This window comes from Mchenga conophoros, linkage group LG9, assembly GCF_057382185.1.
Source record: "Mchenga conophoros isolate Kocher_MC1m ecotype Shallow Benthic linkage group LG9, M_conophoros_male_GT1.1, whole genome shotgun sequence".
Taxonomy (NCBI): Eukaryota; Metazoa; Chordata; class Actinopteri; order Cichliformes; family Cichlidae; genus Mchenga; species Mchenga conophoros.
The window spans coordinates 20418658-20432872 of record NC_140534.1 but is presented as its reverse complement, the minus strand read 5'-3'; the positions used below and the strand labels follow the sequence as shown (position 1 = coordinate 20432872).

At 40.6% G+C, this 14215-nt stretch overlaps 1 protein-coding gene across 1 annotated transcript in view; it reads left to right on the top strand.

Moving 5' to 3' along the window:
- tmx3b (thioredoxin related transmembrane protein 3b) overlaps window positions 1-14215 on the top strand; it is a 36302-nt gene that overhangs the window by 7694 nt on the left and 14393 nt on the right. The window contains exons 7-12 of the mRNA XM_085286848.1: window positions 471-570; window positions 774-851; window positions 1136-1202; window positions 6296-6394; window positions 11676-11733; window positions 11937-11990. Of these exons, the coding sequence (XP_085142974.1) occupies window positions 471-570; window positions 774-851; window positions 1136-1202; window positions 6296-6394; window positions 11676-11733; window positions 11937-11990 (456 nt within the window). The remainder of the gene's footprint in view (window positions 1-470; window positions 571-773; window positions 852-1135; window positions 1203-6295; window positions 6395-11675; window positions 11734-11936; window positions 11991-14215) is intronic.

Below are 14215 nucleotides of genomic sequence, written 5' to 3'. Positions count from 1 at the left end.
ACAGGGTTCAAACAACACTTGGAAATCAACATGAGGAGAAACTGAGAGCCGAGTAGAACTTCCCTTATTTCACAGGAAGACATGCCAAGCTAAATGAAAACCATCTAAGGCAGCTTATCAACCCAGGCCATATTTGTTTCATAGCTCAATGGATTTCTGCCTCTGATGCTCCACTTTAAACCACTGTATCAAGTGAGCCTGACAGAGTTCTCCCCTCCTTGAGGGAAATCAAACTAGATCCGTGACAGAGGGGCTGATCAAAAGCTTGGCTCGGAGACGGGTTGAGGACTGCAGTGGTTTTTTGAACTGCCACTGGGTGGTGCTAGCAGCACAGAAACCAAGATTAGGACGTTACACATCACTGTTGTACTCTGTGAGGTTTAAATACTTATCAAAATGAACTCCTGTCTATGTTTTGTTTGTTTGTTTGTTTGTTTGTTTGTTTGTTTGTTTGTTCTTTATTCCATCAGACCAGCCGTCCGAGCCCTTCCCAGCAAGCAGATGTTTGAGCACATGATGAAACGGCACGATGTGCTTTTTGTGTATGTTGGTGGGGATTCTCCTCTCAAAGTAAGCAACATACATCAATACACTTTCATTCTTTTATTCTTTAGCAACCACACAAAAGTCTGCATCATAGGGGCAATGCTATGCTGCAGCATTGACATAATATAAGAAAGAATTAATTCTATGCAATACCTTCAAGTGATAATTTACAATCTTTGAATACCGAAAGCCTTTTTTTTTTTTTCCTTCTTTTTTTGCTATTGCAGGAGAAGTACAACGACGCTGCCTCTGAGCTCATCGTCTATACTTACTTCTTCTCTGCTTCAGAGGAAGCCTTGCCAGAGGTAATGCTTTGAATAGGCGATCATCTTTCGTCTTTAGAAAGTATGAAATTAATTTCACAAAGATACACTCACAAACATGTCATTAATGCACTTGGGAATGACACATGCAGTTATATTTTCTTAGTTTGAGATAATGTATTTAGATTCTTTGAGCATGTCTCTTGCCCTGGGATTGCACACGTTACAAGCTCTGATGTTTTTTTTTCCCAGTACAAAGAGTTTTTCACATATTTTATATGATTTATGGATCTTTGTCTAAAGTGGTGTTTTTGTGTTTTCAACAGTCAGTATCTTTGCCAGAGCTTCCTGCTGTCGTAGTCTTTAAAGATGGAGGCTACTTTACCTATGATGGTAAGTATTTTATTTGCTTTAGGCTTTGTCCACTACTGTTGTCTTGTTTTTTTCAATTGGTTTAGTTTAATAGCTTAACTAGAGGGCAGTAGGGTGCCATGCTGTCTCCTGCTCCCGCCTGCTATTCCCTCCTCCTTCTCGCCTCTCACATAAACTTTGTAACCAGAGCTGTCTTCATGTAGTTTTCCCGTTCCTGCCGCTGCTCTTTCATCCTCACCACACTGAGTTATGGTGTGCCTGGCCCATCATAAAGCACCCCAGGCTCTGCCCACTATTGTGTGTGTGGTTAGGCCAGTGATGTTGTGGCAGTTTGTCTCTGGGCGGACATACATAGCAGGCCAGGGTGGATGAACTGGCTTGAGTGGGCGTGCGAGACCGCAGATTCGACCAAAGAAGAGCGCAGAGCTGGTAGTGTGTATACAGTCAAAGCCAAGAGGTGAATCGCTGCATCAGCCATCGAGTCAAAGCAGACAAAAAAGAAAATCACATTTGCGATGCGTAAAAGCTTTAGAGGATCTGCTTTTTCAGGTCATAATTGAAAGCTTTCAGCGCAGTAACATGAGTTCACCGCATTCCTCCATGATCTCTTGTATTTCTCTGCCGCTTTGGGCCTGAGTTGGCAGGCGGAACCGGAAGCGAAGAGCGTCGAGGCACAGCGACAACACAAACGGACCCCAGTAGTGGCTGTTAGGGAGGTCAGGCGCACGGTGTGTGACCCGGAGAACAAAATCCATCTGCGTTGCGGTCTGTGCGTTTGCATCCATCTGCTCCACCTGACCATTTCGGAAGGCGGGCTTCACGCACCAGAATCTCAGCAGAAGAGGCTCGCCACAGTAGATGTTAACCACAAAAACTCCACACTCTGCAGAGTCCTCTAGGACTCTGATACGGAGGATGTGATGAATCTGTAGCATTGCCATGGTGACGGTGTGTTAAACTTGTCAAGGACTGAGGAGAGGAGCAGCATGGCAAAATGACATGGTTGTGTCCTTCCTTTCTTTGTCCTTTTCAGTCGTTCGGAAACTGCAGAAGAAAAAAACTTTGATTATTTAGTATAGTAACACAGAAACTGAGTCATTAAGCATTAGACACTTACCTCAAGTGATAGCAAAAGAGAAATTTAAGAAAGTGGTTTGCCTCGCTTTTTTAAAGACTTATAGCCTTCAGCCTCGGCTTTCTGTCCATCTGCTGTAGTATGCTTCTAGTCTCCCTGAAGGTCTTCTGGCTAAATGTTGGATGAAGGAATAAATGAGTCAACCACACCTCATATGGTTTGCTGTTGCCCTCACTTTGCATGGTGTTCAGTCAGAAAATTTTATATGGCTAAACTTATGAGCCCATTTGCATAGGCACCTAGTGACACTGTTTTATGGCAGGCTGTGACGTTTAGTCAAGCGTGTGAGTATTATACTGTGAAACTAACACGTTCTTTTTTTGCTGCATTGTTGTTTATCTTCTAGCTTTAGAGGCCGACAGCTGCCAAGATATTCTAACGACTTTGATCATGCCCCCCCGCCAACTATTTGCTTTCATATGTATTTTCCGAATACACAGATTCAAAGTACTCATTAGAAATTCACTGCACACTTGCTGTTCTTGCTGTGCACTCTTGTTTTTAAAGAACGGGTCCCACTGAGCACAACCACACTGTCCAAACACAAGCTCTCGCTTTGTGTAAAATGATATTTGACATGTTATTGTTTAGCTTTGATTGCTTTAGTGCGCATCACAAATAGCGGCATCCCCTTTGAAGAGCACTGTTAAGATATAGTAGAACACAGAAGCTCATACATATTTAATTATCCAAATCCTCTGTTTCATACAGTTATACAGGTCTGCTCTGCTATTGTGCTTAAAAGGCCAAGTGGTTTTGATCATTGTGTAGCTGCATTGAAAGCTACTGGGCAACATGTAAGAAAGCAGAAAAATATAATTAGCATATATGTCAGCATGCACAGTATGGCATTTGTAACTGTTTCACTTGCCAACAGTCTTTAGACACGTTTTTGGGTCTTTGAGTCCTCCTAATGCTCAGAGCTCCACATAAGGCTTCCTGTTAATCTGACTCAGTGGTTAATGGTTTGGCCTTTCCACTCCTTGTATGGAAACATTCATAATGCTGCCAGCTGTGAGGCTGAATGTGTTTGCATATGTTTATTGGGATCATGTAAATGACAGGATGATTAACAGTTTGTGAATGTGATGACAGAAAAGATCACACTTAAACAGGTGATAACACAATGATGACATTTTGGTACAGCGCACACGGTCAGCCTTCATTTCACTGGTTATTGCAATCTGCAGTGTTGGCAAGGTCAGCGTGAATGACATTGATGGAAACTGGTTGTTGTTTTTACTTTGTTTGGACAGAGGAGTGGTGGGTGGGAGATGGGGTATGAAGTGCAAAAAAGGCAGAGATGCTGCATGTAAATTGTGACCGTGGATTTCACGATCTTATTTTGGATAATTGTTTTTGGAAAGTGGACAAAAGTATTTAGACATGATTAACATAAGTCAAATGTTTAATTATTGTCAAATTATTAGGTCAAAATGATCAAATTATTGTTCCAGCTGCTGGTGTAATGTTTAATTACTAATTTATTGCTGAGCTATAAGTACATAATGTAGAGTGGAACCCCGACTTACGAAATTAATTCGTTCCCAAGGGTCTTTCGTAAGTCAAAAATTTTCTTAAGTCGAAGCACCCATCGCACCTTTTGAGTGACCGATAGGCTATTGGCTAATTGCTAACTGCAACAACAATACACCGTTTAAGTGGAATAGCGAAGCGCAAGTACGAAAGCCAAGGGGGTTGTCACATGATCCGGAAGGCATTGTAGGCATTCTGGGCTCAGCCAATCAGAGCCAGCGGATTTCGTTATGCGGGCATGTTGCCGTAACACGGGCAGAAATATTGCCGTTAAGTGCCTACATAACTTGAATTTTTCGTTAAATGGGGTATTCGTAAGTCGGGGTTCCACATTCTGCAGTTGCATGCAAATTACAGTGGAGTAATTAAAGTAGGAATACAGTGAAGTACTTCAGTGAATTTACTTTAGTAGTAAGTCTACTTACTACATGGCTCTTGTCCACTTTTCTATATTTTTTTATTCATGTGGCATTTGTCACCAACAGTGGCTTCTTCTTCACTATAAATAATATAACTAACTATAACCGATATAGCTTTGTTTGATTTGATTGCTCAAGCATTACCTTACATGAATATGAGCTGCTAGCTACTGACAGCATCATTTTTTTTCTTTATCTTTACCCGATCCTATAACTGAGCAATACATAAAATATTTTTATATCACACTCTTTATTTGTTGTTGTATTCCTATTTCCTTTTAGCAGTTGAGCCAAAGCATCTTCTTTGTTAAACCTTATGTGTTCTTTTTTTATAATAGCAAATTACCCATCATTACACCGAGCTTTGTGTCACATTTCAACACGTCATTCTCCTGGATCGTACGCTGTCTGAGTTATCTTTATGAAGCAGCTTCCTCCCCTCTCTATGCGTTTCCCCCTGTGGTTCTGTTTCTACACTTTTTGCATTGTCTTGGAGGTCTTCTGTGCCATTAACCTTCATCCTTGAAATGTGTCAGAGCTGCCTCCTCCCTCTGCTCCAAACTCTGACACTGGATCATCCTCACTCCACCCACTGTCTGTTTATATTCCCCCTCATCTTTCTCTCTCACCTCCCACTGTGTGAACTCTGGGCTGAAGGGCTCCTGTAGGGCAGTATGGAGATTGTGAGGGTGGCGCCCGGGAAGAAAGCAGTTCTAATTTGTTTCAAGGTGAAGCAGGTTCAGTCGGTGTAGAGGTGGATCAGGCTGTACAACCCCAGTATGGGGCCTCCGAGCTTTCTTTTGCTTCTGGGGTAAAGTTGGGAAGCTGCATGCTGTCTGTAAAGCCAGAACATCTGTGGAAAGAACTCTGGAATGTCTGCCCTATCCACTGACTCAGCAGTCTTAACAGCAAGGCTCCGCTCCCTTTGCACAGTATAATCACTGAGGAATAGTTTCTAATACTACTGTAAGCTACGACCTTGGGGGGGGGGGGTTTAAAAGTGTGTTCCAGGTTTTAGCTTGTCATGTTTAGTATTATGCTTCCAGCTCACTTGGAGCCCTGCAGGATGAGAATCATGTTAAAAGTCATCAGTGTTCTTGTAATTACTATGATGGTAGCGAAAGGTCACGGTAACTTATTAACGTGTCATAATAAGGTCCCGGCTACATTTGACATCAATTATGAGCGTCCTGTAGCCTCTCAGCTGGAGAAAACGGTGTTGTTTAAGCAGCTTCGTTACACCCTATTTATACCCTCCAGGGACATTCTCTGCTTCCTGTTTGCGTGTTGCCTCCAGATGTTAGAGGAGCAACAACATGTGGCTCGCATTCAGGAAGTAATTTTTTATTTTTCTGTCTTTGTTTATTTTTTTTTTCTTCTCTTGTTGCATCTGTTGAATTATACATTTGCTCCAGATTTTTTAAAAATAAATGTATGGTTGCAGAATCATTTACAAACCAAATGTGATGTTTTTCTTTCCTTAGCTGTTAAAATTAGGTCAGGTTAGCCAGCATTTTGGGGGAAAAGGCATCAATTGTGAATGAAAATTACAGTATTTTTCCTCTTAATGTTCTTGACAGCCATCTATTTGATAAATAGTAATTAATCTGGAAATGTGACTGTGAACAGTCAAGGCTAAACAAACTGTTATTTGATTTATGACTTGGCCATCTGTTGCGTTTGATTGTTTACATCTCCATCGATTGCCAATCTGTTCGCTCTGAGTCATAGATCATTGTGCTGCTTCAGATCTTGAATACCCTGCCTGACTGTTAAGCCAGAGGCAGCTGGCTGTCAAAACAGTTTCTGGTCATTGTTTATCTGACCTATGGCTATGACTGCTCAGCTTCTGTCTTGCTCTTTGTTCCCCAAGAATGCATACAGGTGGCAAACGCTGATCTTCTTACATTCCAGCCATCAATACACTCTTCTGCTTTCCCTTTTTATTATAGGCAGTCTTTGGGCTGAATATTGATTAGCTCTGTGCTTCTGTTTCTGAAAGATTTTACCTGTCTGTGTTGCAGAGTACGAGGACAGTAGCTTATCATTGTGGGTGAACAAGGAGCGCTTCCAAGGATACCTTCAGATTGATGGCTTTACGTTGTATGAGCTGGGGGAAACAGGTGGCGTATGCTCTTTTTCAATATATAACGTATTTATTCCTGAATTTCATTTTCCTTTGCACATTGTTTTTACTTTAGTTAGGGTTTATAATAGAATACTGTCCAAAAGGCTTGAGCCACCCCTAATTTCTTTAGATTTTGCTAAGAAAATGAGAAATAGATGCAGTGATCTATTGAAACCTGTGAAGATAATGAAAATACAGTTAAGATTCCCTGCCAAGTTAACTGTCATATGTAGACCCTTGAGTTAGGTGGCCTTTTTATGCCTGAATTATTTATATGTTAGGGCTTTGAGCTTAACAAACAATCATTCCTCTGAATAATTGTTACGACCCGGCTCAAAAGCTGCAACATAAAAAAGGAGACTAATACCAGCGTGTAGGTGAAAAGAGGTTTTATCTTAAAATGGACTTAAAATGGCTAAAATGGCTGGTGCCACCAAGGCAAAGACTAGTGAGCTCCCTGGGAAGCTTGCCTCAGGTATGCTTTTATCCACACCTGATTAGGTGTGGCCAATTAGCACCAGCTGAGCTGAGCAGATTAGAGGCTGCAGAGGGACGTAATACCTCCTCCCTTAAAAGGGTTCCTTTAAGACCCCTAAATTTATTAAAAGCCCCTCTGAAGCCTTCAGGTCCTTGACCCACAAACCTGAAATAAAAGTTACAGCTAACAGAAGCACAGTGTTCACATTATAGTTGGCATCTCTAAGCATGGATGGGCATGAGGATTTGAAGTTGCCACACTGAACACACAAAAAGTAACATGTGACCAACACGAAGGAGCACAGTCACAAACCCAAAATGATTACCTGATCTGCTACAACACAAAACCAAAAGTAGCAACAAATAATCACAACTAAGTGATCTGTTGTCTCCACCACACAAACAGTCACATACAGTGGCCCTATACCACAACAAGTTACTTAATCCACAAAGTTCAGTAAATCAAGCACACTAGTGACCAACCACAAAATGGAGAGCTATGGCCACACAATGATCACATCAAGGGTGGCTCAGCACCCCACAGTGTTATTGCCATCACCTGGCCAACAACACTCGAAAGTGATCCAACAAAATAGCCATATTCCCCACAACACTAAAGGTCACAGCACAAAACACTCACCTCATGAGGATCTCATTAGCATCCATCAACACTGACATATGCACACACATGGTGTACACTCAATGCCAACTTAAAAACAGCCTACCTGCCTCAGCTACAGACCATAATCATGAATGGTCTCAAACCCCCTACCAAGTTTGGGGCCACTGATTTACTATGTGCAACTCCCAGCCTAAAACACTAAAAAAAACCAACAAAAAACAACAACAACAAAACCCTAACTTTACCTACCCTAGTCTTCAGTGGTGTACCAGGCTCGAGGCAACTTTAAACGCGAGCTCGAGAGCAGGCAGCAGACCAGAAATATAGTCTCCTACCAAACTCTGAAGCGTACCCCCATCCAGGATAGCCACCAAACACAAATTAAAACAACAAGGCAAAACAACAAACAAGTGCTTCGCTGGAAGGGCAGCACAGCCACCCAGCTGAAACACACTTACTAAAAGGGAGTTTGCTCAATTACAGTGAACACCATCACTCACCCACTTAAAAGCAAAACAAACTGACATTCAGTCTCCATTAAAATGTCCAAATATCCCGGACGAGCCCCCACTTATGTTACGACCCGGCTCAAAAGCCGCAACATAACAAAGGAGACGAATACCAGCGTGTAGGTGAAAAGAGGTTTTATCTTAAAATGGACTATCAGGTTGGCTAAAATGGCTGGTGCCACCAGGGCAAAGACTAGTGAGCTCCCTGGGAAGCTTGCCTCAGGTATGCTTTTATCCACACCTGACTAGGTGTGGCCAATTAGCACCAGCTGAACGCACTGAGCAGATTAGAGGCTGCAGAGGGACGTAACAATAATAATCAGAAAACCTGAAGAACTATTGCATGAGAGGACTTTAAAACTGATTTGGAGAAAGTCTTGCTCCTTAGAAGCAAAGTTTACAAAAATGACAGGTGGCTCAAGACTTTTGCACAGTACTGTAATATCCTGCTTCAAAATGTATGGAATCGTGAGTTTCTGGGTCTAGTTTCATTTGTTTTTTTGGTTAGTAGATTAATTGCTGAAATTTCACTGAGAAATAGAAGAATGAACCGAAAACCTCAAAATATTCAGTTTCCTTTCATGGAAAACAAGACATGCAGCCAATGATCACTTTAAAAAACCCAGCACTGGGACATTTTATGTCTTTGCTTTATTATCAGAATAGATACAGATCAATTTTCTGCAGAATGACTGTTTTTTAAAGGGCTGTATTTTGTTAATTGTGAGCCTAAGATGTGGGACTTTTAATGTGTTTTTTTTATGTGTGTGTCCTTTTTAATCTTTATGACTGTGGAACCAAAGTGATTACAGATTGAATACCAGCTTATATCATTTGAACTGCATCAGCACTTTATACATGGCTTTGCTCAGACTGCCTGCCTCATTTTATTACATTGTAAAACCCCTTAATATTTTAGAATCTCTAAACATGTCTTCCACTTAACAACTTTATATTTAAGAATCAAACAACATAGAGCTGCTGTTTTTAAAAAATCCAGTAAAAATATCCAGGGCTAAGGTAGCAAAGAGTATCCCTTCCCTCCAGATATAGCCCATGTTCTGCTTGTTTAAATGTACATACACTTCTCCTCTAAAAGGAAATTTAAGCTCAAGAGTGAAATACAAACTGCCTCTTAAACGGCAGTAAATTGATGGTCTGTGCAGAGAAAGCTGTGCTTTCTAATATTAGATACAGTGTTTTCCTCCTTTATGCTGATGTTGCTGAGATCAGTGATGCTCAACAGTTGAATGTTGCTTAAATGTGTTACTGTGTGCAGTTTTAGTTTCTGGCCCATCCATATAGCAGGCTTTCCAGTTAGTTTTAACAGTTCTGCATATAACACGGTCTCCATAGCATCTTAATTGGATAAACACTGTAACTGATTAAAGGCTACATTGTTAAGTTTGATGTGTATCTGTGAATTTGCTAGCCTTGTCTTTGAAGCCTTTTCAACAAAGCATCAGATTTCACGCTCTTGGGCTCAGCAGAGCTGTAGGAGTGACATTTCATGCTGTAAAATCCCTGCTCCAACACATCGTAAGTCACACTGACACAGAACTTGGTACCCGCGACAGCCCCAGTGTGACCAAACCATTGAAAAGTTTGAAACTGTAATTTATGGGCTAAGATTTAGAGCACATGAGACCTATATTGGTAGCATACTGAAAGCAAAAAAACATGCAACACATGGATTTTAAAATTAAAAGGCAGCAGTTTGGATTTCTTTGCGGTGTAAAGAAACATTGAAGGTTTTTCTTTGGGGATAGAAGATAAATAGTAAGCAAGCGCTTTCATAGTGCGGTTAATTTGCAGATTTTCTAATTTAACCCATTAGAATCCAACTTGCTTCACACGTTATTGGATGGAGGCAGTGAACTAGTGAATAAACAACTTCTGCAGGTCAAACATGAATAGAAACCTGATAGAAATGTAATACGACATTTTAGAATATGTGAATTCTTTTTTTTAAAGCTATTATTACAAAATCTTGGAATTTAAAGGACTTGAGACTTGAGCAGTAAGGGATTCAGAAATTCTGTCTACATGTAAGCCATGAAAAATATCTTTTCTATGCTTTGATCTTTTTGCTTGGAGATTGTTTAAAAGATATAATAACAACCCTATGATCACAGAGCTTGGAAGTATTGGATGTCGAAACTGTAGAAAATAACACCAGTGGTTCTTCATTTCATCTGTGGGTCAAAAATTACAACTAAATTCACAGAACGAGGGGCTTTGATGCCAGAGGGTAGCAGGCTGAGAAACATCAGTGGTTTCAAAAAGTGGTTGAATAAATAACGACACAGTGCAAACACGGTAAATATAATGTTCGATGGGTGTGCCGGTTGTAAGTTTTCACTAATACGTTTATTAATATTAGATCTATTTAATGCATTCTGGATCAATTATGAGTAGGTCACAAGCTCAGCTTTTTTAAGTTGCCAGGTTGTGAAAAACCCACCTTTCACATAGGATTAGTCTTTTTAGCTCTTTAATTAACCCCACAGACCCTTTCGGATAATCTGATGTTTGACATCCGATCCTCTGGAAAGAGCCGCAAGGCTTCTGAACCAAAAGTCAATTTATTAACTGTTTTCCTTTTAAATCTGCAGACTTGATATTTATGTGAAGAAATCCCTCATTAATCACTTGAATGCACTCACTTTTATAATTGCACTTACTACACCTTGTTGTCACCTTCATAGAAAATAAGAAGCCTATGATGCTTATCAGCATATGTAACTAGTGAAATTGCCACATGTAGAGGATTGAAAAACAAAGAGGTTTTGAACACTGCTGCACTTGAGTGGCTTTATTTGCCATAGTAAATTATTATTAAATTGGCTACATTGTTAAAAATACTCCATAAATGTCTAAATAATACTTGCATGGTAGTGCAATTTTATTGTAAAACTTAATTTGTCCTTTTCCAACTTGAGTTGTGCAGAATCCATCTAATCTTCCTGGAAATACACAGATGAATGATGCTGCTGTGCTCATGCTCAAACACAGCACAGAGTTAATTATACACATTTCCACAGGTTGTATTCCCATGAAGAATAAAAACACCAACTGAACCATAAATTAACATTTTTTCCTCTCTGATTTTCTGTTTCCACCAGCAGTTACAGAAAATCTGCAATCAAAGTTATTTAGATATACAGTATAATTTCACTGAATATACATGTTAAATATTATTCCTTCTCCTGATGCAAAGCTGGCAACTTTCTTTATATAACCTCATTCTTGGCATCTAATCAACGTGAGTGACCACCAGGGGGCAGGCTGGCACTCTCACCCAAGCAGCAAGGGACGTGTAGCATCAAAGCATATCAGGCCGAGAACAAACCTTTAAAGTTGTGTAACAGTTTTTTGTTGTGCTTTTTAAGCAGATCTATTTGTTGTGGGTTTGGGTTTTGAATGGCACTGAAATAGCTCTCCCACCACAAAGTGACCACTTGTTTCCTATTCAGCCGAGCAGAAAGCCTAAGCTAGCTTAATGTTTGAGTGATGAATGAGCAAAGTGCTCGCCGTGTCCCTTCCTTTCTTCTTCCCCTATTGAGAGGTGTTAGATCTCCTCCGGAACCTCTTACCCTCCCACCATTGTCTTTTCACCGTCCTTTTTGTGTGTCTGACTGATTTGTAATCCTTGTCTTCCACCTCAGGCAAACTGGTGGCAATTGCAATCATCGATGAGAAGGACCCCACAGAGGAGAGTGGCAGGTACAAAAGAACACTGAAATTAAAAAGCATGACTCTTATAAATTACTCCCACTCTCACCACAATAATTGAGCTTAAGTGCATGGCTTTCAAATACAGATAAGACCATTATTGTTTGCATCTGCCCACAAATTGCAGCCAACAGCTAAAAAAAGGTTAGACTCCAACTCGTGTGGTATTTCTCTGTCTTCTAATTTGCTTTTAGATTAAAGACCTTGATGCAGAGGGTGGCAAAGGAATACCGGGAACACTTTAACAGGTAAGGCACGGGTAAATGATGAGGTCAAAGACGGAGATCCAATTTATACATTTATTCTAGGATGTTGCGCTCACTGGGGAACGCTGCCTGTCTACTCACAAGCAAGTTATACCTTTGTCAGGGCACGTCTGTTTTTGTTGAGGTTCAGTAGGAACGTAATTATGCAAAATGTCAGATTCCAAATATAGGTGTTCTTTTCAGCTGTCACTCAGAAACACAACTCGGCTTGTATTAATGCATAATTTTCTGTTTTCTCTGGCTCCAATTGTGCGATAACAACTGGAGATGGGGTATTTTTGTTACGCGCTGTGCTGCTCGACCTGTTCTTTTACAGGAGAGGAGCCAGCGTAACAAGGCAAATGAAAGGATAAAAAAACACTTGAATGCATAATTTCACACTGCCACTATTGTTATTTTTGCTCAAGTGCGCTATAGTTGGCAGGTCATCCTTCCCCTACAGCACCCAGGTGGAAGCAAACGGGGTTTTTTGCTGAAGTGGCTTCAGGTAAAATGAGCTCAAAGGTTGCTGTTCTTTATGTGACCCTCATTTCTGATCACTGTCAGCAGGGAGTCAGTCACCAGGTGGATTGCCACAAAAGATTAGTTAAAAAAAAAAAAGTCCAATACATTTGCATAATGATGCAGTGCTTTAGTTCCTCGCTGTGTCCTGTCATTGACCGCGTTGCTTCATCAGATACATTTCTGCTTTTGAATGAAGAGGTGTGTCTCAAACCGTAATGATAAAAGTGCTTCTCACTCTGCAGGCATGCCCATTAAGACTGATTGAATTACACAGATCCCTATCATCTGTTATACTACTGTCTGCCACACTACTCAGCGCTGTTTTTGAAGGCTTCAGAGTCTGAGATCCCTACTGAGATCAGAGCTGCCTGCGGCGTTCAGACACACCTAAACGGTACTTGTAATTACAAGCTGCCGAGTGTTGCCCCTGTTAGTGGGTGGAGCCAGCATACAGAGTCAACAGAGCATAGGGGGTGACTGACATTTGAATGAGTTGGTGCCGTTTGATGTAGTATTAGTTCACCTTCAGTTTGTAGCATTTGCAGAAATGTTGGTGTGGGGCAGTGGAGGACTCGTGCCCACGTTTGTGTGGCGGAGTTTGATTTTTGTCACTTTGATGGGCGTGTAGGCTGGGTTGTCACTCTACACCAGTCTTTGTGTATGCCTTTATATTTTACAGCACTCATGACAAGATGACAAGCAATGTCACAATGTCTGCCTCAACTGGAGGTTTTTATCCAAAAACGACTCTGTGCGCTCCTTTTTTTTTTTTTTTTTTTTTTTTTAAAGGAAACTTTTGCAACATTTCAAGAAACCCTGCTGTTAAAAATAATGTGAAAATGACCAACTCTGAAGTGTCACTCTTTTGACTGTCACAAACCACAGCGACGTAGCACAAGTTATTTACTAGAAAGCGCAGAGCAGAATTTAGCTGCAGAAGAAACTAAAACGGAAGTAAGCATTGATCTTTAATTCACTAGGAGAGCAGAAACACATCCAGGTTAGTACTTATGAATAGTTGGTGTAAATAGGCAAAACTAAATTAATGCAAGTATTATGAATTTTTAAAAAAAGGTCTTCAAAAAAGACCATAGTAAACAGCAGTTCATCCTACCTCTTAAACCCTCATCTGAACTGCGAATGTAATGACAGATGAAAACATTTACTCATACACATTTAGTATAATCACATAATAAGAATGTATTAAAAGTGACCCTGTTATGCTCATTTGCAGCCTGTATTTTTATTATTTCATTCTACTAGAGTTGATTTGTGTGGCTTCTTTCAGCTGCTCCCTTATTCTTAAGGGGTCGCCACAGCGGGCAGCACTGCATGTTTGATTTGGCACATTTTTATGCGGGATGTCCTTCCTGACAAAACCTCCAAGGGATTTGTGTCTCTTTTCTCAATCGAAATGGGGTCTTTTGCTTGTTAGGCGAACTATTCTGTTCAATAAGTAGGAATCAGTTGGAAGAAATTAACATGATTTTATTGAGATACAGAATTCAGTCAGACTGTTTGGCAATTAGACTATGATAGGAGTGAAGGACCCCTTGAAGTCTAGAAGCTGGTGGTGGTGAAGATGAAGATGGTGATGGGGAGGAGGTGGGTTGTACAAAAGGCAGAAAGACATAAAAGCACAGAGATTTAAAGTACGCAAAATGCAGGCAAGAAGATGATTGGACAGCCTCGATGATGTCATC